Here is a 23937-nt window from a genome sequence, read left to right on the forward strand (position 1 = left end):
GGGACCGCAGCTGTACGTTAACAGCAAGTAACTTTCTGCCTTAAGCCAGAAATATATTTGCTGTGAGATACGTTTGCGTGTCCATACAGAAACTGTCCATTTAGGAAGCGACACTGATCGACAGTCAATTTGACATTATAGGCAGTTACCAAGACGTTGCCAATAAAGGTCCTGCAGGTGGTGACCACAGACCACTTCTCACTTCCTAAACTTTCTGGTTTTGGTCACTTTTGAGTGCTGGCGGTGCTTTTACTCTGGTGGTAGCGTGAAACAGAGTCTAGAACCCACACAGGTGGCTCAGGTAGTGCAGCTCGTGCAGGACAGCACATGAATTCAAGCTGTGGCAAGAAGGTCTGTGTCTGTCAGCGTAGTGTCCAGAGCATGGAGGCGCTACCAGGAGACAGGCAACCCAGCAGCAGGACCTCCCCTTCGTGCAAGGAGGAACGGGAGGAGCACTGTCAGAACCCTGCAAAATGACCTCCAGGCCACAAATGTGCATGTGTCTGCTCAAACTGTCAGAAACAGACTCTGATGGTGGTACGAGGGCCCGACGTCCACGTGGCATTTGCCACTGGCGTCCTGTGCTCTGAGCACACGTGACAGATTCTGGAGACGCCGTGGAGAACGTTCTGCTCCCTGTAACATCCTCCAGCATGACTGGTTTGTGGGGTGGCATTTCTTTGGGGGTCCGCACAGCCTTCCATGTGATCCATGAGGTGGCCTGACTGCCATTGGTTACCGAGAAGAGCTCCTCAGACCCCTTGTGAGACCATATGCTGGTGCAGTTGTTCCTGGGTTCCTCCTAATGCAAGATAAGGCTGGACCTCATGTGGCTGGAGTATCAGCAGTTCCTGCAAGATGAAGGTATTGATACTATAGACTGACCCGCCCGTTCCCCAGACCTGAGTCCAGTTGAGCACGTCTGGGACATCATGTCCCGCTCCATCCACCAGCACCATGTTGGACCACAGGTGCCGATATTTCTGCGCCAGTCCAGTATAACCAAAATCTCCCCCATTGGCCAAACGTATATAATATACGGTTTACGCCTCACAGCCGTCCTCTCGGTTATACATTTTATATTTAATAATGCTTAACGTCGTATTTCTCAAAAAGCCCCGTCTGTCCTAACATCCATAAACACCATTTCCCCCCGTAACCCTCCACGTTCCCATTGTCAGGTCAAGAAGTGCGGCACCACGTCCAGCAGTGTTGGGGACCCCGTCACGCCCTCCCGGGGCGAGTTCGGTGACCCCGTTTACAAAGAGATCGCGCTGGCCAACGGCCACATCAACCGCATGGACCGGGACGAGCTTCGCCTCAAGTTGGCCGAGCTGAAGCTGGACACCAGGTCGGTCCCGCGCTGCGCTCCGAGGGCCCCGGGCCCCGTACGCGTGTAATGTTGCGGCCGTTGCCGTGTGTGCAGGGGTGTGAAGGACGTGCTGAGGAAGCGGCTGAAGAGCCACTGCAAGAAGCAGAAGCTCCTGGTGGCCGCGGCCGAGGGCGGCGTCACCGACACGTACTACGACTTCATCTGCGTGGTGGACTTCGAGGCCACCTGCGAGGAGAGCAACCCGCCGGGTTTCCTCCACGAGATCATCGAGTTCCCCATCGTCCTCGTCAACACGCGCACTGCACACATTGTGAGTTGGTGACGGGCGGAGGCTGCGTGTAGAGAATGCCAGATTTTCACTTCTCACTTCTCATTTCAACCCTGATGCAGGAGTTTGTGAAAGTGATTATTATTATTGTCACTGTGATGCACAGCACATGGTGGACACAACTAAATGTGTCCTACGCCTTTAAGTCCCTCCAGGTTTTGTGATTTTTAATTTTGTTTTTCTAGTGAAATAAGTGAAAATTGCAAATCATCTTACATGCTTTTATTTATGTATTAATTTAAAACAATTCAAATGATGCCATTTAATGTTGGTTATAAATTAAAAAATGCACCGATGCCCTTTTTTCCCCAACAACGTGTTTCTGAAATGGCTATATATGTCTAGAGGAAGGGTGGTAGTAGAATAGTGGGTTCCTGCCTGGAGTGTCTCCAGGGGGGGACTGTCCCTGTAACTACTGACTGTAAGTGGCTCTGGATAAGGGTGTCTGGTAAATGCTGTAAATGTAATGGAGTAACGAGCATAAATGAAAAGGAACGTTGACTAAATACAAAAGAACAAAAACAGTTCTTGCTGGAAAGACTTAAATAAATAAATAAATATTTTTAAATATTATTTTTTTAAAAGATTTTTGTAATATTTGTGTTTGGGAGGTTGACACTTTTCAGGAATACGTGAAACCAGAACTAAACCCCAAACTCTCGGACTTCTGCACCCAGTTGACTGGAATTACACAGGTGAGGGTTTGAACTCGTATCCAATGTTTACGTCGACATTCTAGGTATAAGTGAGTCACGTTTGGATTCTGGGATTCTGCTTCCTCCTTCAGGAAATGGTAGACCAAGCGGACACATTCGGTAACGTCCTGCGGCGGGTGGTGACCTGGCTTCAAGAGAGAGAGCTGGGCACGAAATACAGATACGCTCTGCTGACTGATGGGTATGGTTCTCATAATTATGTAAATTGCATTAAATATCCAGTAGAAAGGGGCCAATAAGAATGAATGAGTCATTCTAGTCTCACATTTGTAATGTTATGCTGTTTTTCCAGATCCTGGGACATGAGTAAGTTCCTTAACATGCAGTGTAAAATCAGCCGAATCAAACATCCAAAATTTGCCAAGAAATGGATCAACATCAGAAAGTCCTATGGAAACTTTTACAAGGTGTGATTTCCACCCAGTTAGACATGCAGAACTTGTAATGATGGTCATTCCGTGCTGATCCGAGACCGCCGTATTCCTGCCAGGTCCCGCGTACACAGACCAAGCTGAGCAGCATGCTGGAGAAGCTGGGGCTGCAGTACGAGGGCCGGCCCCACTGTGGCCTCGACGACTCGCGCAACATCGCCCGCATCGCCACGCGCATGCTGCAGGACGGCTGTCAGCTCCGCGTCAACGAGCACTTGCATGCGGGCGAGGTCCGCAACGTGCCCAGCTCCGCGCCCGTGGAAGTGTCTCCGCCTCCACATAATCCAAGAAGCCGAGACTAATGACCTGTCCCCGATCCCACGCCTATATCACGTTATTAAATCTCTGGATCGAGTGTGTGATGTCTTTCTTTACAGATCAGCATTAATGGAATCAGGCACAAGCGGAGTTGTGCGTTATGTCTCCCCTACGTGCACCGCTGATGCTATCCACTTGGGTTGGGTTTGTTCTTTTTGACCATTACCTCTGCACGCTCTGCGCTTCTCAGCCATAGTGCCAATTTCAGGTCTTTCATTTAATATTACCGGATGATTTCCTGCTGCTGCAGAGGCTATGTAATTCAGTCATTGAGCTTCATTTGCACACAAGATGCACTCTTTTAAACCCCCTGCCCTGTTGACATCAATAAAAGCTGCCTTGGGCTTTTTGAATGGAGATTCTTTATTTCTTCTTACAGGTCTTGTCAAAAAAGTGTTTTAATTTTTTTTATAAAACAGTAGACCCCTTAACATGTCAGGACAGCATCAAGATTTAAATCAAGCAGTTGATTCTTAGACCAAAGAATACACCCCAAATCCATACGTGCAAATCAAAACTGTCCAAAAATCGTCCTTACTAGCAGGTGTTGGAAGTCCCCCAGCGTCTCATGCTATTTCCCTTCTTGCTCGCTTTCCCTAAGTATTCTCACATTTTATGGTAGTTTTATAGGAAAAAGAATACTGGAGCAATTGTTCGCGGTAATTGCATGTGAGTAACAAACCGCCAAAACAGTAAACTGGTAGTAGCCTAGCGGGTAACACACTCGCCTATGAACCAGAAGACCCAGGTTCAAACCCCACTTACTACCATTGTGTCCCTGAGCAAGACACTTAACCCTAAGTTGCTCCAGGGGGGACTGTCCCTGTAACTACTGGTTGTAAATCGCTCTGGATAAGGGTGTCTGATAAATGCCGTAAATGTAAATGTAAACAAAAGGTGGGTGTGGTTGCTCGTCCTGACCGACAGGTGGCGACATTTCCACACCGCTTTACTGTTCCAAGTTCTTTCTTTAAGTAGTTTTATATATTTCTGACCCCACATGACGTATGCTGAAGCAGGGCACTACTCGGAAAATAATTCACAGTTATTACTATCAGTTATCCAGTTATTAAGGCGGCTTAGTGATCGAAATGATAAGCCGGTGTGTACATACGGGCCACTGCTGCCCGGAGGCGCGTTCCCGGGCCGGTTCTGACGACACGGACGCGCGCGCGGGACCGCGGCGGCGCGCACACGAGCACGCGCGCGCCCGCGCGCACGCAGGACGGGGCGTCTCGGCGCGACTTGCTCGCCTGGATCGGACATGCGCCAGAGGAGGCGCCGGCGGGGACAGGGGGACAGGGGACATGGCGCAGCTGAGGAGGACGCCGCCTCGTCCCGGGAGAAGCGATGATCGCGCTCGGTGAGGACGCCATGGCCGCGACGGAGAGCAACCTGAAGACGGCCAGGCTGTGGCGGGATGCGGCCCTGCGCTCCAGAAGGCTGAGGAGCAACCTGCGCCAGCTCACGCTCAGCTCCAAAAACAGCCAGAAGATCACCTTCCCCGACCACATGAAGGAGATCGAGGTGCTCAACCTGGGCAACAACGGCCTCCAGGAGCTGCCGGAGGGGCTGGGCTCGGCGCTGAGCGGCCTGAGGAGCCTGGTCCTCCGCAGGAACAAGTTCTCGGCCGTGCCCGAGCCCGTGTTCCAGCTGAGCGAGTTGGGCGAGCTGGACCTCAGCCACAACTGCCTGGGCCACTTCTCCGAGGAGGTCGTTCTGCTGAGGGGCCTGAAGAAGCTGTGCATCAGCCACAACAAGATCCAGCACCTGCCTGAGCAGATCGGGGCCCTGCACAGTCTGGAGGAGCTGGACATCAGCTTCAACGAGCTCCACGACCTGCCCCGGTCCTTCTCCCAGCTCCGGAAGCTCCGTACGCTGGACGTGGACCACAACCGGCTGCGCCGCTTCCCGCCGGAGGTGCTGGCCCTCGCGGACCTGGAGGAGCTGGACTGTTCCGGGAACAAGTTGGAGGTCCTGCCGGGGAACATCATGAAGCTGCGGTCCATCAAGATTCTGTGGCTCAGCAGCACGCTGGTCTCGTCGCTGCCCGAGACCTTCTGTGACCTGGAGAACCTGGAGAGCTTGATGCTGGACAGCAACCTCCTGACGGACCTGCCGCAGTCCTTCGGCAAGCTGCAGACGCTGAAGATGCTCAACCTCTCGTCCAACTCCTTCGCCGAGTTTCCTCAGGTGGTCCTGGGAATCTCCGGCTTGGAGGAGCTGTACCTGAGCAGGAACAACTTGACCTTCCTCCCCGAGCAGATCGGCCACCTGCAGAACCTGGCCAACCTGTGGCTGGACAACAACACCATCACCTTCCTGCCCGACTCCGTGGTGGAGCTGGAGAAGCTGGAGGAGCTGGTGCTGCAGGGCAACCGGATCGCCATGCTGCCGGACAACTTCGGCAAGCTGCTGAAGGTGAACATCTGGAAGGTGAAGGACAACCCGCTGATCCAGCCGCCGTACGAGGTGTGCATGAAGGGCATCCCGTACATCGCCGCGTACCAGCAGGAGCTGGCCGAGTCGCGCCCGGCGGTGAAGCCGCGGCTCAAGCTGGTGCTGATGGGGCGGCGGGGGGCGGGGACCAGCCGGCTGGCGCGGTGCGTGGTCGCCGGGGCGACGGCGCCGGGGGGCGGGGGCATCCAGGTCAGCAACTGGCTGGCGGACGCCGAGCGGCGGCTGGCGTTCACCGTGTACGACTTGTCGGGGATGCCCAACTACGACCTCATCAAACCCTTCTTCCTGTCCCCCGGCGCGCTCTACGTCCTCGCCGTCAACCTGAGGACCTACACGCCCGCGGCCTTCGGCGCGCACGTGGGACACTTCCTGCACCTGCTCGGCGCCAAGGTGCCGCGCGCCGTCCTCTGCGTCGTGGGGACGCACGTGGACATGTGCAGCGAGGCGGAGGCGGACGAGAAGTGCCTGGACGTCCACCGGCAGATCTCGCAGCAGGAGAAGAGGGACACGGACTGCCTGCGGGACCTGGCGAGGCAGGTGGACGAAGCCCTGGCGGCGGGCTACGACGCCCGGACGTCCAGCCCCCACGTCCCCTTCTACGGCGTCTCGGACAGGAACCTGCGGCGCAAGAAGGCCCAGCTGCAGTACGTGCTGAACAACCGGCTGCAGATCCTGTCCCCCGTGCTCCGCGTCAGCTGCGTGGGGACGCGCCGCAACGTCCAGCGGCTGCGCGAGAAGCTCATGTCCGTCGCGGACCACCGGGACATCTTCCCCAACCTCCACCGCGTCCTGCCCAAGTCCTGGCAGATGCTGGAGGAGCTGCACTTCAAGCCGCAGGACCTGTGGCTGTCCTGGTGGGACTCCGCCCGCCTGGGCCTCCAGGCGGGACTGACGGAGGACCGTCTTCAGAGCGCCCTGTCCTACCTGCACGAGAGCGGCAAGCTGCTGCACTTCGAGGACAGCCGGACGCTCAAGGAGTACGTCTTCCACAACCTGCCGCGCCTCATCGCCATCTTGAACGTCTTCTTCCAGAGCGACTCGTCCGCCGTGCTGGGACAGCTGCGGGGGGACGCCGACTGCGGGGACCTGGCCGAGGGCTTCCTGCAGAACGGCCTGCTGCCCTCCAACGTCATCCGGCTGCTCCTCAAGCCGCTGGTCCAGACGCAGCAGGACCTCCAGCTGATCATGGAGCTCCTGGAGAAGATGGGCGTGTGCTACTGCCTGAACAAGCCCCGCGGCAAGCCGCTGAACGGCGCCACCGCCTGGTACAAGTTCCCCAGCCGCGTGGCGGCGAGGCGTCCCGCGCCGAGTCCCGTCCCGGCGGCCGCTTCTTCTCGGTGGAGCAGCTGCAGGTGGACTTCACCTTCCCGTTCCTCTTCCCGCCCGGCCTGTTCGCCCGCTACAGCGCGCAGATCAACGGCCACGTGGTGCGGCGCCGCGACGCGCGCCACCAGGTCCTGGCCTACCGCGGGAAGGTCCCGGTGGTGGTCAGCTACCGGCCGCAGCCGCACACGCTGTCCATCGCCAGCCACGCCTCGCTGCCCAACATCTGGACGGCCTGGCAGGCCATCACGCCGCTGGTGGAGGAGCTGAACGTCCTGCTGCAGGAGTGGCCCGGACTCCACTACGCCGTGCACGTCCTGTGTTCCAAGTGCCTGAAACGAGGGTCCCCCAACCCGCACCCCTTCCCAGGTACCCATTTACAGCGTTTACCAGTAGTTACAGGGACAGTCGTCCCCTGGAGTGTCTTAATCAGGGACACGATGGTAGTAAGTGGGATTCGAACCCGGGTCTTCTGGTTCGTAGTCAGTAGTTACAGGGACAGTCGTCCCCTGGAGTGTCTTAATCAGGGACACGATGGTAGTGAGTGGGATTCGAACCCGGGTCTTCTGGTTCGTAGTCAGTAGTTACAGGGACAGTCGTCCCCTGGAGTGTCTTAATCAGGGACACGATGGTAGTAAGTGGGATTCGAACCCGGGTCTTCTGGTTCGTAGTCAGTAGTTACAGGGACAGTCGTCCCCTGGAGTGTCTTAATCAGGGACACGATGGTAGTGAGTGGGATTCGAACCCGGGTCTTCTGGTTCGTAGTCAGTAGTTACAGGGACAGTCGTCCCCTGGAGTGTCTTAATCAGGGACACGATGGTAGTGAGTGGGATTCGAACCCGGGTCTTCTGGTTCGTAGTCAGTAGTTACAGGGACAGTCGTCCCCTGGAGTGTCTTAATCAGGGACACGATGGTAGTAAGTGGGATTCGAACCCGGGTCTTCCAGTAGTTACAGGGACAGTCGTCCCCTGGAGTGTCTTAATCAGGGACACGATGGTAGTAAGTGGGATTCGAACCCGGGTCTACCAGTAGTTACAGGGACAGTCGTCCCCTGGAGTGTCTTAATCAGGGACACGATGGTAGTAAGTGGGATTCGAACCCGGGTCTTCTGGTTCGTAGTCAGTAGTTACAGGGACAGTCGTCCCCTGGAGTGTCTTAATCAGGGACACGATGGTAGTGAGTGGGATTCGAACCCGGGTCTTCTGGTTCGTAGTCAGTAGTTACAGGGACAGTCGTCCCCTGGAGTGTCTTAATCAGGGACACGATGGTAGTAAGTGGGATTCGAACCCGGGTCTTCCAGTAGTTACAGGGACAGTCGTCCCCTGGAGTGTCTTAATCAGGGACACGATGGTAGTAAGTGGGATTCGAACCAGGGTCTTCCAGTAGTTACAGGGACAGTCGTCCCCTGGAGTGTCTTAATCAGGGACACGATGGTAGTGAGTGGGATTCGAACCCGGGTCTTCTGGTTCGTAGTCAGTAGTTACAGGGACAGTCGTCCCATGGAGTGTCTTAATCAGGGACACGATGGTAGTGAGTGGGATTCGAACCCGGGTCTTCTGGTTCATAGGCGAGTGTGTTACCCACTAGGCTACTACCCGTCCTCCGTATTTACAAAGACGCATGAACGCCAGTCCCCCCGTGTCCTGCTCAGGGACACGATGGTGGTGAGTGGGGTGTGGTGATATTTAATAACCGTCTCGCATGTTCCACATGGTTCCACACTGAAAACGGTCCTGGACCCGGTATGTTGGTTCTCCATCCAGCGCCGCATTAACCGCTTTTATCACCGAACCGGCAGCGACGCGTCAAATACCGAAAACAAAGAAGGCCCCGCCCACAAACGGCAACTGTCTGGGTCGCCATGGCGACCCGGGCGCCTCCCCCGCTGCTAGTCTTCATGGTTGTGATGAGGTGACGTAGCGGCGGCCCGGCTGATCCGGATGTTTTATTATAAGATTATTGCATGTGGCACATTAATTTTTCCAGGCAAAAGAGGCACTTAAACAATGTTTTATTTTTATTTTTATTAAGGTTATTATACATTTATGACAGGGTGAAATATCTCTGACGTAATTGAACATATTAACGCCGCATTCTCCGTTCTTTTGTCTGCGTGGTTCCACGTTGTGGTGAGCGAGGGCGTGGCTCTTGCAGGGCAGGTTCTTGTATGGCCCATTTCTACCCGTCCTGCATTCACCGCGCCGTTTTCTGTTTGAAACGGTGTTGGAGGACTAGTCACTAGACAGTAACTAGTTTGTTTCTGGTTACAAATGACTTCGAGGAATAAAGTAAAACAGAGATCAAGTGAAGCAATCGATGGAGGGCTGTGATTGTGAAGCAGGGATGAATGTGCTCACGTTTCTATATAAAACCGCAGGTAGACGTTCCACTGTCATCGGTGCATTTAATCAGCACGTGCCATAACTCACAGGTGACAATTATTGGGGATGTGATGCAACAACAACAACAACATTTACATCCCCCACACTTGACCCTTCTGCACACAAGGACAAACTCCACACAAAACAATCCTACAGTTGTCCAGAGTGCAGTCCAGTGTCGTGGTCTACATTACGTGTCCACTGTGGTGCTACTGGTCCATGAAGCCGTAGTTACGGTGCTGGTGGCTGTGGTGACCCTCTGGCTCGTTTCATGAGTTATTGATTTACTGCCAGTTTTAGTGTCTTGTGTCGTGTAGGCTGAGAGCTTTAAGAGAATTCCCAGAACAGGATGGCTTTTTATGTCCCCTGTTTCCTGCAGTGCGTCCCCCGTCCCCCTTCCCAGTTCTGTGCGTGTCAGACACTGACATCCAGTGACGTTCCGTGCAGAGAGAGCATGGAACCCTCTCAAGGTCATGGAGGCGGTCCCTGCACCTGTCAGTCACTTCTGTCCTGTCGCTTGATCAACATGACGAGGCCCTGATTTATTATCATATTTTTAAGACAATAATCAGTAATGAGTAATGGTTTATCATATGTTGCTAATGAACTTTGATGATTTGTTGTCATGGTGACGCAATAACATCCACAAAAACGCTTTTTACAAGAAGGTGGAGGCGGCGGAACCAAGTTTAGCCGCACGGTTTTTCATCACTCCAAATTTGGACCTGATATTTTTGGCCGAACTGGCTTGTTGATTTGGTGTTGGGCTCCGTCCTCCCAGACTAAACATAGCCGATGTAGAGAAGCCTCCAGTTTCTCCTTTCGCCTTCAGGCTCCTGCTAGTTATTACACGTCCCCTATTAGGACATTCATTTTACGTTTATATAGGTCTTAGTGGTCCCCTAATGCCGTACGTCTCGTTGCGAAATGTAGCCCAGGTTCACCGTTTCGGTGTCTGTACCTTTAAATGATAAGTGAATAATAGTGAGGACGAGCGACCTATAGAAGTTAAGGGGGCATCACGCAAATTGTCATCAACACCATTCACCAACCTCAATGTTTGGTGCAGACAGGAAGTCGTGTCAGCGTTTTTCCAAAAAAATGAAATTGACTTGTTGCTTTTACAACGTCTCACGTGACCAAACTAAAAAACACATTTGTGCTCATTTTTACATCCAAATACAAGCAGCTGCCATGCTGTGTGGGAGCCATGACTGTGGAGGGGTGTAAAAAAGGTGGCGGTGACCTTTCCCCTTATTACATCATAAGGGGAGACAGTCCAGATCCGACTCCAGATCTGAGCTGGTGAAGCAGAACGACCAAAACACGCTTCACACCGACCGCCATTTCCAGCCACTGCAGGACCATAGACAGGGAAACTCATATTAATTTTAAATAATCTCACAAAGGGAACTTTCCATAATGGGGACCCTTCACCAAGTCTTTGGAGTCATAATAAGCTCCTGGTTAATAGTAGAAGCTCATTGGCTGGGATTGGTTGGCAAAGGTTAATGTGAATTTTTCGCATGTTATTAATAGTGAATATATAGTGAGTATATTTACGTATATATTTGAATAAAAGGAACTTCTGTTTGGTGGACCTTCTCCTACTTTGTCATTGAAACCCGTGGCACAAGCCAGCTGGTAATGCAATGTGGGTTTCAATGTTTTCTCACCGCTTCTACGTGCTGCTGGAACTTTTTAGGGATGAATTATAGTTAAATATTACCGTGTTACCGTGGTGGCATTTCTGAGAGCCCATATCAAGTCCCTCACTATTCTGACTATGCTCAGCACTGAGTGATGACATGCCAGTCGTGGAGGAAGCTCTGTGGGGACAAGAATAGTCTGTCCAGAGGGCCGACAAATGTGTGACGATTAACCATCTTTTTTGTTAGCATGTCCGGCCTCTCGGATCAGCCATTGCGGCTCAGGTCACGTGGAACCAGGGAGAGTGAAGGGGGTAAAATGTCTAAATCTAACCATCTAGTGCATGTGTGAAACATTAACTTCAGGTTAATTTGATACAGATGAACCCCGTCCTACTGTCCTGTTCTTTAATAACGTCACTCTAATTTTATGGCTGATTGACAGGATTATGTAGTTAAAACAAGAGACTGTTTATCCGTATGTCTCTTGGGACAGCGCGAGAGTCTGGAGAGGGACTGGGGAGTCTGAGCGTAGTAAACTTTCCCTGAGAAAAGTCCTTCTGTAATCCGCTTAGGGGGATCTGTGTAGATTAGGATGCTGGTGAGTGTCTCGGGGGGGACTGAGTAGGCAAGACGGAATAATGAAATCAGGAATAACATGCGGCTAATGTACACGTGTCTCTGTCAACCTGTTTAACCTGCAGGTGAAGTAATGGCTGGAGTATTGAGGGATGTGAGTACGTTGGGTGGAGGTTCAATAAATCACCCAGATGGCAGATGTCACTTCCAACCAATTTTTTGCCTTTTAGGATTGTAATGGTTTGTAAAGGTATCGTGACATTGAGTGGAGTGTATTAAAATGCACACACACACACACACACACACACACACACACATATAAACAGGACAAAAGTCTGGACACCTTCTCATTCAACGTGTGTTCTTTATCTTCATGACCATTTACGTTGGTAGATTCTCACTGAAGGCATCAAAACTATGAATGAACACATGTGGAGTTCTGTACTTAACAAAAAGTGGAGACCTGACCTCCACAGTCACCGGACCTGAACCCAGTCCAGATGGTTTGGGGTGAGCTGGACCAACAAGTGCTAAACACCTCTGGGAACTCCTTCAAGACTGTTGGAGAAGCATTTCAGGTGACGACCTCTTGAAGCTCATCGAGAGAATGCCAAGAGTGTGTAAAGCAGTAATCAGAGCAAAGAAACTAGAATATAAAACATGTTTTCACTTATTTCACCTTTTTTTGTTAAGTACAGAACTCCACATGTGTTCATTCATAGTTTTGATGCCTTCAGAAATCTACCAACGTAAATGGTCATGAAGATAAAGAAACACGTTGAATGAGAAGGTGTTTAGACTTTTGACCTGTACTGTACACACAGTGTGAAAGGTGCATATGCAGCCATTCATCCTGACGGTGATTTTTTATTTTCAGTACAAGGATGTTGTGGGTTTTGTAGGACACGAGGTCAGCAAATGTGGAGTAAAAACAGTCTGGCTAGTTGAGACCTTCCTGATGCTGCTCGTCTGCTGCCTTCCTCTTCATCCGGATTATTCCTGATGATGATGCAGCGCTCTTTTGAGACCTTCTTACTTGTCTTTCTTTTCCGCAGCTGAAAGTTCTGGGAAGTGATGCAGGGCTTGAGCCTCGGCCAGCGATCGCTGAGCGTCCCACGCAGCTTTTCCCCGGACTTCCTGCCATGGTGCAGAGCTTTGTTCCAAAGAGAAACATGAACAGACATGAGCTTGTGGTTTTCACATTTGAGCGTGGTCAAAAAAGCAAGAAAATCTTTGTCTTCGTCATGTCGGCGTCCTGCCAATCACCACACATTGTTTGGGCTGCACACAGTGGTCTTGAGCTGCCTTCACGAGGGATTTAGGTCATGGCTCCGGGGGCCAAAAAGATGACCATCATTCAGGAGAGTGAAACGGGAAGCCTGTTATAGACGAGGCTCGGATGTCGTACCTGGAGTAATGAAACCAACTGGGCCGTGGTCCCCTGTAACTGGGTGTAACCGTATGCAGGCGGTGACATGTTTGTCTTGAAGGGGTCAGTAAACATACGTCATCCATACCATTTCAGGAGGTTATCTGGGGAGGCGTGTCACCTAGTGAATAGGCTGCAGATAGACACTATTGACCAACACTGCTTGCTGACCCTACTAGAGGTCTCTCCTACCCATAGAGATCCTATACTCAGATCTGCCACTACTTTTTAATGAGAATAATCGTTCGTGTTCTGCAATGCATAATTGTCCACGTCTGCATTGCGATAATTTCAACACCCCTACTACCTACTATCCCAGCATCCAGGAGCAACTTGTTTGAAAGTTCTTGAGAAGTACAGTTGACCTCACATGGCCACTCCTGGAACAGCCTTCGTGTTAATGTTGTGGAAGGACCTGTGGTGTGAAATCACAGGAACACCAGTTCACACTGGATGGGTTTGAATGAATCGTTGTGTTGGGAAGTTGTGTATTTAACCCAGGTCACATGTGAGCTGTGGTCTGTTGCCCTCTGCGCCGTTTTTGGGGGAATTTCCTTGTGGAATCAGCACTGTGCTGATGATGAGGCTTTTGGGCCCATGTGATTCTGAGGAAACCGGACCAGTCGGCGGTGCCAAGGTGGATGGCTGGGAGGAAGCACCTGAGTGCTGGGAGATATCCTCCCGCCCTCCCTCGGTTGGTCTCTCTTTCTCTGCTTTCTCTATCCCATAAGTTTGCTCTTGCCCATTTACATTTACATTTACGGCATTTGGCAGACCATCGATGAAGAGATCAATTCCGGTTCACTAGGACCCCAACTATGAATACATCTATTTTATTCACTCTGTCGTAGATTCTGTACACAAGTTCGACAACAAGAAAATTACAATTTAATCTAAATCTTCCTAAAGAGGAAGGTCTTGAGCTGTCGTTTGAAGGTGCTCAGTGACTGAGCTGGAAGTTCATTCCACCACCGAGGGGCCAAGACGGAGAAGAGTCTAGATGAGCGTCTTCCTTTTACCTTCAGAGATGGAGGGACCAGGCGAGCAGTACTGGAGGCTCGGAGTATACCAGGTGCAGTGCGAGGTGTAATAAGGGCTGTGAGGTAGGATGGTGCTACTCCATGTTTGGCTTTGTAGGCCAGCATCAGTATTTTGAACCTGATGCGTGCAGCTACTGGGAGCCGGTGGAGGGAACGTAGCAGAGGGGCGGTGTGGAGAACTTGGGAAGGTTGAAGATCAGTCGTGCTGTTGCATTTTGTATGAGTTGTAGAGGTCGGATGGTACATAGTGGTAGACCAGCTAGAAGGGAGTTACAGTAGTCCAGTCGTGAGGTTACTAAGGACTGGACCAGGATCTGGGTGGCCTGTGTTGGTAGATAAGGGTCAATTTGTCTGATATTGTCATGAATCTACATGAGCGGGAAAGGTTGCTGATGTGAGTCGAGAAGCAGAGTTGGTTGTCTATTGTAACTCCAAGGTTGAGGGCTGTTGTAGAAGGAGAGAGCTGTGAGTTGTCTAGGTAAATAGCAAGATCCTGATGTGGTGAAGAATCTGCTGGAATGAATATTAGTTCAGTTTTGGTGGGATTGAGTTGGAGGTGATGGGCTGCCATCCAAGACGAGATGTCGGTTAGACATGCAGAGATTTTGGAAGCAGCATGTAGATCTGAGGGAGGAAAGGAGAAGAGGAGTTGTGTGTCGTCAGCATAGCTCATTCGAGCTTTGACCCCTGACCTTAACTTTTCTTCTTACAGATTTCTTCTAGTGTTGTCAGTTTAATGCTAAATAATATTCACTCAAAAATCCCATAGAATTACGGCAATTAAGTCTTAAATCGACCCCAAGTAGCATAATTATCAGGTTTTTTTTTAGCCGGCTGTGCTGTGGGCAGTTTTGCCTCAGTAAGCACACATGGCATTACCTTCACCAGAACGACCCCCATCCACTCCCTCTTCCCTCATGCAGTGCCCCGAGGGATAGCCGGATCCTATTTCATAACCCGTCTGTGCATAAAGTGCAGCGGCGGCCTCCAACAGTGGAGTAGAACAATACTGCTGCAGTAATCTGCTTTGTTGTTGGTGTTAATATGTTTTATGCACTAAACTGTCATTTTATGTGATCAGGTTTGAGTGAATCGTTGTATTGGGAAGTCTTTGAAATGTCACATGTGAGCTGTGGTCTGTTAACATCACTCTATTCCAGTACTCCGGTGCGTTGTTGCATGTCTGCAATAGTGATAATAATAATCATATACTTCACACCCACAGGGAGACGTGTTCCAGATATGCTTCTATGCGCAGTAGAGTTCCTGTAAAATGTGGGCCGGTACACTTACAAAGGCTTTTAACAGCCGTTCATTAAATTGATTTTCAACATGGCCTTCAGCCGACTTTTTTTTTAAACTAATGAGTGCCATTAGTAATGGAGTCATGTGGACCTTCTTCGCTTGAATTCATCATGGAGGCTCGGGCAGTGGGTGTGGTTTGAGGGGCGTGGCCCGGGTTTAATGGCCTCGGCGAACGTACAGCTTGCAGGGTAATGTGTTGATAAGCCCATTATCCACCACATGCTAACAGCTGGGCGTGTTGGGCGTGGCAGGCTGATCCGGTGCACACTGCCATGGACACGTAGGGTCTGATCCAACACCTTCCAATAAACAGGCAGAATTTACACGGTTTAGACTATCTAAGTGAAAGTGAAGTGACTGTGATTATGAAACACTGCAGCACAGCAAACGGTGCAACAACAAATGTGTCCTCTGCTTTTAACCATCAACCTTAGTGACAGTGGGCACCATGACAGGCGCCCGGGGAGCAGCGTGTGGGGACGGTGCTCTGCTCGGTGGCACCTTCGCAGATCGGGATTCGAACCGGCACCCTTCTGACTTCCTTAACCGCTAGGCCACCACTGCCCCTATCAAGTCTAAGACACTACAGTACAGGTGCAAAGAGAACTTTCTCACTCACTTACTATCCATAACATCCTGACCCACGGGCGCGGGCACCGATGGCACACGTTCAGGAGCCAGTCGTTCACACACTCTGCTCTAAAGCACATGTAATGTAAATGCATTTTAGGCTAATGGATGTGAATTGGAAATTTGCTCAGATTGTGTTGACACACATGGTGACCATATTTGAGGTTTGTAGGTTTTATTGTATTCCCACAGGATACAAAAACTGTTTGCTCAAAATCCTAGATTCAAATACCCTGCATTTGAAATGTTGCAGGCAAATAACTGTTCCACCCATCAAAAATTCCTCATAAACTCTTCAGAAGGAACATGTTCACAACACGTTATTGACCAAATGTTATGTTAATCTGACAAACGGTGAACAATGAACAGTGCAAACATGTACTTTTTCTCATGTACTATACCAAGATGTCAAAATTCATGGATGAATATGATTATGATGTAAGACTGAATATTTTTAATAAGTTTAATCTTGATTCCTCAGTGTTTAGTGTAATTTATGAATGTTTTTATTGTAAAAATGTAAATTTGTCAGCTTGCCATTTCAAGACTGTTGGTGTCATCAGAAAAAGATTCTTCATTTAGCGTGAATCGGACAAACGGTCTACGATCCTTTTATCAAAATGAGAACATGAAACACTACAGATGACCTCACGTCTGGTTGGGCAGAGCTGTTTGAGTGAATATTAATTTTGGTGCCGATATGTGAAAATGTACCATGGTAGGTGGTGCTGTTGAGCCCCCCGGCCACGCCCGGGGTCAGGTTTAGTGCATAGGAAGCACCTGAAAATGTCAAACTCTGTGAGAAGGAGAATAATAATCATAAATGGGGCTGTGCACCTTGCCAGAAATCACTGTACTTCCGAGGGCTCCATGGCAACGAATGACCAGGGCTATTTTTGGGCTGAAGCTGGAGGACATTCTTGGGGCGAATTCCTGGACGTTTACTGGACGTTTCCTAAGAATGGGGAAATAAAGAAGGATTTCCTCCTGGCCTAGATCCACATCCCCGTGACTGTACAGCCACTGGTCCTGGATCAGTGTTCGGCTGTTTCCACCCCCAAGGCGGTGACCCTTCTGACGCTGTCGTTTGGACACACGTACACGCACACACGTACACACACACACACGTACACACGCACGTACACACACACGTACACGCACACACGTACACACGTACACACACACACACACACACACGTACACACGCACGTACACACACACGTACACGCACACACGTACACACGTACACACACACACACACACACACGTACACACACACGTACACACACACGTACACGCACACACGTACACACGCACCACACATGCACACACACACACGTACACATGCACGTACACATGCACACGCACGTACACGTACACACGCACACCGTTTTTTCTTTGTATTCAGCATAAGACCAGTTTGCGGTTTTGGGACAGTACGGGTCGGAGACGCCGTGTGTGCAAATGATGTGAACGTCCTACTGTAGTCTGGGGAGCTTCCAGCCCGGGGCCACCCGCTGAGATTTACATCCCATTATCTGCGTCTGCCTTCCGGCCAGGTCTGGATCCATCTGGCACCAGCGACAAATAACGGCCCCTCAAAGTGGCCTGATGAATAGGACCAGTGAGCGTAACCCCTGACCCCGGGCCTGTTTGCCTTTTCGGCACATTGGCGCTCATTTCAGAAAGATTCCAGCTCTCCAGACAGATGCTGGACTGCTTGTGCTTTTTTTTATATCTCTGCGTGTTCATTTGCATGTGGTTAGGGTGTGTAAATCCGCCGCTGGCTGTGTTGGTGATGGATTTTGCAAGCCCCGCCCCCTGCCTCGAACCCCCTTCCCTTGATGTCATTTGGTGTTTGCGTTATTGTACCCGAGCTTTTGTGGGTTCCAGCCCTCTTGAGGTACGTTCTGGCGCACGTGGATGATGATCCTGTTTCAGCTGTCTGGCTCCTTCTCATCTTGTCCTGATCCCGCCTCCGTTACCCGACTCCGCCCCCACGGAGACCTGGACCCTTTCAAAAGATCTTCCTGGACACTTTCGTCCCGAGAGGTGTGTCCAGACACGTCTCCAGCTGTCGGTGATTGAAACGTGCCGGGACGTGGGCGTGCCGGTGATTATGGCGCCGTGGAATGCGTGTGATCCGGCCGATGTTCGGTGTAGTCGCACCACTACTGCATTACAGCATTGCTGTCTCGCGTGTAACACCCCGGGGACTTTGGCGTAGGGGACGGGAGAGATGGGCTGGGGGTGGCGTACGGGGCATTAACGCATGGAATAGACGTAAGCTGATTAATTTTCCTGCTGCCTGCTGGTAAATCCGTGGTAAATGACCCCGGTCTGTCTCTCGGCCTGATTATTGTCATTGTGTTGGCAGTTCTGTGAAAGGTGCCACCCATAATTGGAGGCTTTTCATTGTGTCCCGCTGTCGTGGTCACTTGTCTTCTACGGTCCATGGTTCGTTTGGACGGGGGAGAAGTGTTGGAGGCAGTCGATGGTGCCCTCTACATCCACTATTCAGCCACGTTCACTTAATATGAGGGTTCAAATCCCAAACTGCCAAGGTGCCACCGAGGTCCCGTCCCCACACACGGCTCCCCGGCGCCTGTCATGGTGCCCACTGCTCACCAATGATGGTTAAAAGCAGAGGACACATTTCACAATTCATGTGCTGTGCTATGCTGTGAATCACATTGACAAAAACTGTCACACTGTGATGTCTTTATCAATAATTAATTATCATTATAAAGCTGTCTATCTATCTATCTATACACACACACACATATGGAATAAACCTGGAATATATGGAAAGAAAGTCTGATTATATGAAATGAAATTGTCAATATTCCAGTTTCATTCCATATGTTCAGTTCCCTGTGATTATTTATATGATTTATTTCCTGTTTGGAACTAGAATATGTTCGTATTCTAGCAATAGTAACGATATTAGGCCAGACACTGAAAAAATGGTCTGTTATGTTACGTTAAGTGGAGCCTGTAGAACGTGAATAAATTAAATTATGTCTAACTGTGGGGGTGGGGGGACGATTATTGATCAGACTAAGATCTGATCTCCTGTGCTCCTCTTGTAAGTCGCTTTGGATGAAAGTAAAGTGATACTGGGCTTCGAGCGGCCGCTGCCCCCCTCACCTCTGAACTCTGTTGCCCCTGACAACCCAGCAAGGTCCAGAATGTGTTTTTCCAAACTCCAGCCATCATGCCTAAAAAATGTCCACAGAAACGCCAGTTTCCCTTTTAAGGCTTTTAAAAAAGTGTCTTGTGAGCGGACTGCGAGGGCGGCGGCCATTACTGTGGCTGGTAATGTGATTTAATGGTGACGGGAACCGGCCTCCATCCCAGAGCTGATCCCAGTCGGAACGCCCTCGCCATCGCATTGGCTGCTCTTGTGAAAGAACCCAGATCGCCCGACCTCCAAATAAAATTCAAATAATAATAGTGAACACACACACACGGCCATTTTGTCAGCCTGTCACCTACACGCCGTGCTGGAACCAGAGGTCAGCTCTGCTCCGGTGGACAGGATGGACGTGGTGGACAGTGTGTTTCCCGGCCTTGGTGCTGTGGGTGGAGAGGCTGGCATGCCGGGCCTGGAAGAGAGTGGTGATGAGGAATGGAGGAGGTGACATGTTTCGGTGTGTCTGGGGGCCGGTCTGGGAGGGACGCCGCCCCCCTCGCTAGTCTTTTAAAACGGTTCAGGATTCGCATGTTGCACGATGTGGAAAAACACGCTCCAGCGACACATGATTCACAGATGAATGACGGAAGGAATCCTCTCGGCTGCGTAACCCCCAGAGCTCCTCATAATCCCCGGGATTGACGCGCAGCGCCGTGCTCTGGCCGCTTTGATCCTCTCCAGGAAGGCCGAGTTGGGGCGCCTGGCCTCTATAAATAGTGTTAGCCCAGCGTCATACAGAGCTGCCTGGAACTACACATGCCTGGTAATGCAGATTTACAGTTCGAGGGACAGTCCCCCCCCAGGAGACCCTGTTGTGGTCTTCTGCTTCATAGCTGTACGTGTTGTTCAGCGAAGCCTGGCCTGCTCAGGGGCTCATTTTAGGCCTGGAGGTTATGACACAATGCACTGGTCGCTGGGTCTTCTTTTTCCGGTCCTCCTTCGGCCGCTCGGGAGCTTTGCGGGAAAACTTGTACATTTCTCCCTCGACACAAGACCAGGATCTGAAAAACACTCCTGGTTTCATTATAGCCGTGGGCCAGGGCAACAGAGACGCCGCCCCTCTCGTTTTCATATTTACGTGTAGGTTCGGACACAATGAACAAAGGCAGGAGTGGCGCTGTGAGAATACTCCCTCTAGTGGACAAATGCTGCAACTGTCAGGAGTGGTGGCTCGGGCCAGGCTTGGGGACCCCTGGAATGGGCGAAAATAAAAACATGTTATATGTTATATGACAACTAAATAATATTTACATATGCAAGGCCGTGGCCAGGACTTTTCAAGGACCGAGGCCCACTCGGCTGTGTTCATTTCAAATTTCAAATTCTAATTTTATTTGTCACATACACAGTCATACACGGTATGATGTGCAGTGAAAAGCTTTAGCGACTGTTACAGACCACAGTATTGCAAATGTTGCAAGTAAACAATGAAAACCAATATGCAAATATTGCAAACAACCAAATATTACACTTTTACATCTTTAACATATAATATGTGTAACAGGTAGGGTGAAGGTGTGTAAATGAGTGAAAGACAATGTATAAGATTAAAAAAAAGTAAAAAGAGCAGAGATTGTGCATAGAGAAAAAAGCGCAAAGATTTTGTGCAAAGTGATTTTGTGCAGAGAGTCCAGAGTGACTGAGAGTGAAAGTGCTGGAGTGTATTAGAGTTCTATGTAGTGTTGTTGTTGAAGCTCGGACAGCCTGCAGGAAGAAGCTCCTCCTCATTCTCTCTGTGTTGGACTTCAGGGAGCGAAAGCGCTTCCCTGATCGCAGCAGAGAGAAGAGTCCATTGTTGGTTGCATGGACCATAATCTTTTCTGGAATAAACGTGTCTTCATTTGTTGTGTCTTTCAGGCGAGCTGCTAAGCCAGCCCCGGCCGGAGGGACTGACAGAGATCATCTGCCCCAAGAACGGCTCGGAGCGGGTCAACGTGTCGCTGGTGTACCCGCCTACCCCTACAGTGGTCAGCCCCTGCCTCAAATGAGTCTCTCACCCACCAAGCCCTCCATCATAGTCCCTGCTGGCATGTCTCACCATCTCCCCCCCGTCACCTTCATTTCACCAGTTAGTGTGCGTCCCAGGGCCCTGCTGTCCACCCTACTAGCTTGGCCTGATGCACACTCCCTCAGACAGGGTCATGAGGTCATCGTGATGTATTGGAACGCTTACATTCACTGTATCTCCAGTATCTCCAGTAATTTTGCTGTTTGTGTCTTTTTCTTTGCTGATTTTTTTTTCTGTTCATTTTACTTGGTACTTTGGGTTTTTTTTTGGTTTTTCCTGTACAGGGTAATCGGCTTTGACTGCCTGTCCCTATACAACTGACCACGTTCAAAACCGTGTTCGTTTCAAAGAATGATGCTCACGTAGAAGACGTCTTCATGCGACTTTCTTCTTCTGCCGCTGCTTTTTTTATATGAAAATCTACTGTCTCACATGGAAGAGGATGAGAGAGAAAAGCTGTGAGCAACTTCGCACCCTCATCAAGTTACATCTGCCGGCCAAGAAAGAGTCACAGGCCGGGTGACTGTGGTGACCTGGCATCCTGAGACAGCCTCAGGGGACGTTGACGTGACTTTTACCATCATTTCTGTTTTTATCTCATATCAAAGTGTTGATTCGCAGACTGAATGTGACCTCATTTAATTAAAAACGCCCCCACACTTCTAAATCGCTAGTTTTAGTGAAATAAAAATGGAAAGAACAATATAATTCAGGATATGTAAAGGTCAGTATGGTCAAGATTATCTACTGTAAATGTATTAAAACCAACCACAACCATTATTTCACGTTTTGTCAGTAGAGATTCTGGTATTTTGCCTTTTGAATCACTGGAACAGAATGATCAATATCACGATCTGGTTTCTGTAATTTGATTGAACCACGTTCATGCCAAGGATTTCATGGTTTAACGGACGTTGACTGTGTGTTGAGAGACACTACAAATTCATTATTATAACTTGAGCACTACAGACTGTCTTAAACATCCAAAAAATGTATATTTATATGTACATAAAAATATTTCACTTGGTCAATTGAGCAGACGACATCATTTCAACATGAATAATTCCCCTGGAGGAAGGGGAGATACTGCAATATGTAAAATATTTCTGAAGAACAGTAAAACATGTTTTGTATATATTTATTTTTTTAAGACGTCCCTCACGTTAAATCAGCATTATTTGCCACTCATTGTGCATGGCTCATGTACTTCATGTGAGAGTGTACGGTGTCTTTTTTTATAATGATGTATCTGGTTTATTCATTTCATATCATGAAAAAAGCACCAAATACAATAAACCAGTATCAGGTTTCAGTATGAACTCGTTGTGATGTTTGTTCCTCTCATAAATTAACCCCACTGCGAATTCATCCTGAAGGAAATTGCTTTTCTGCTTTTAACCATCATGGTGACAGTGGGCACCATGACAGGCGCCCGGGGAGCATTGTGTGGGGACGGTGCTTTGCTCAGTGACACCTCAGTGGCACCTTGGCGTATCGGGATTTGAACCAGCAACCTTTTGATTACGGGGCCACTTCCTTAATCGTAAGGCTTTGGATTCAAATCTGAGCAAAGCACCGTCCCCACACACTGCTCCCCGGGCGCCCGTCATGGCTGCCCACAAAGGGTGATGGGTTACATGCAGTGGGCACATTCCGTTGTGATGCTGTGCATCACAGTTTCATTTTCTAACATGAGGTGCTGAATTTCATGGCGCCCTGGTTTTGAATGGAAAACTTCGCCAAAGCTCTGCTGGACAGAACAACCTCCTGGATCCTAACCAGTCTGGCTTCAGAACAGCTCATTCCACCGAGACGGCCCTTTTGGCGGTTACCGAGCAGCTACATGCGGCCAGATTGGCTAAACTGTCATCTGTGCTTATTCTCCTCGACTTCTCTGCTGCATTTGACACCGTTAACCACAAGACTCTTGTCAATCCTGAAGAGGCTTGGAATTCGGGGCTCAGCATGGCAGTGGTTTGCTTCCTACCTTGATGAGCGATCTTACCAAGTGACTTGGAAAGGATCCACCTCTACCTCACGTAGACTCTCCACTGGTGTCCCTCAAGGCTCGGTGCTATGTCCTCTCCTTTTCTCCCTCTACACGAGATCACTTGGTGAGGTCATTTCCTCACATGGATTATCCTACCACTGCTATGCTGACGACACACAACTCCTCTTCTCCTTTCCTCCCTCTGATCTTCATGCTGCTTCCAAAATCTCTGCATGTCTAACAGACATCTTGTCTTGGATGGCAGCCCATCACCTCCAACTCAATCCCACCAAAACTGAACTAATATTCATTCCAGCAGATTCTTCACCACATCAGGATCTTGCTATTTACCTGGACAACTCACAGCTCTCTCCTTCTACAACAGCCCACAACCTTGGAGTAACAATAGACAACCAACTCTCCTTCTCAACTCACATCAGCAATCTTTCCTGCTCATGTAGATTCCTTCTCTACAATATCAGACGAATCCGCCCTTATCTGTCAACCCAGGCCACCCAGATCCTGGTTCAGTCCTTAGTAATCTCACGACTGGACTACTGTAACTACCTTCTAGCTGGTCTACCACTATGTACCATCCGACCTCTACAACTCATACAAAATGCAGCAGCATCACTGATCTTCAACCTTCCCAAGTTCTCCACACCACCCCTCTGCTACGTTCCCTCCACTGGCTCCCAGTAGCTGCACGCATCAGATTCAAGATACTGATGGTGGCCTACAAAGCCAAACATGGAGTAGCACCATCCTACCTCACAGCCCTTATTACACCTCGCACTGCACCTGGTATACTCCGAGCCTCC

At 50.0% G+C, this 23937-nt stretch overlaps 2 protein-coding genes across 2 annotated transcripts; both read left to right on the forward strand.

Annotated features, from left to right (window-relative positions):
* Positions 1–1127: 1127 nt before the first annotated feature.
* On the forward strand, positions 1128–3163 carry LOC114774611 (3'-5' exoribonuclease 1-like). Its single transcript, XM_028966412.1, has 6 exons — positions 1128–1351; positions 1427–1643; positions 2273–2356; positions 2449–2558; positions 2670–2784; positions 2868–3163. Exons 1-6 carry the CDS (start codon positions 1299–1301, stop codon positions 3108–3110), a joined length of 822 nt encoding a protein of 273 aa, XP_028822245.1. The 5' UTR covers positions 1128–1298; the 3' UTR covers positions 3111–3163.
* Positions 3164–4307: 1144 nt separating this feature from the next.
* Positions 4308–21404, forward strand: LOC114774612 (malignant fibrous histiocytoma-amplified sequence 1 homolog). Its single transcript, XM_028966413.1, is given in 3 exon segments — positions 4308–6871; positions 6874–7278; positions 20976–21404. Coding segments are annotated over 3 exon segments (2931 nt in total). The 5' UTR covers positions 4308–4476; the 3' UTR covers positions 21107–21404.
* The last annotated feature ends 2533 nt before the right edge of the window (positions 21405–23937 follow it).

Source organism: Denticeps clupeoides, unplaced genomic scaffold (genome assembly GCF_900700375.1).
Source record: "Denticeps clupeoides unplaced genomic scaffold, fDenClu1.1, whole genome shotgun sequence".
NCBI classification, from domain to species: domain Eukaryota; kingdom Metazoa; phylum Chordata; class Actinopteri; order Clupeiformes; family Denticipitidae; genus Denticeps; species Denticeps clupeoides.

What these genes read in the sequence shown, in the direction of transcription:
- LOC114774611 (XM_028966412.1), top strand. Translation starts at nt 1,299, where the DNA reads ATGGACCGGGACGAGCTTCGCCTCAAGTTGGCCGAGCTGAAGCTGGAC. An exon ending in AGTTGACTGGAATTACACAG is followed by an intron (nt 2,357 to 2,448) that starts GTGAGGGTTTGA and finishes TTCCTCCTTCAG; the next exon opens with GAAATGGTAGACCAAGCGGA. An exon ending in CCTATGGAAACTTTTACAAG is followed by an intron (nt 2,785 to 2,867) that starts GTGTGATTTCCA and finishes TATTCCTGCCAG; the next exon opens with GTCCCGCGTACACAGACCAA.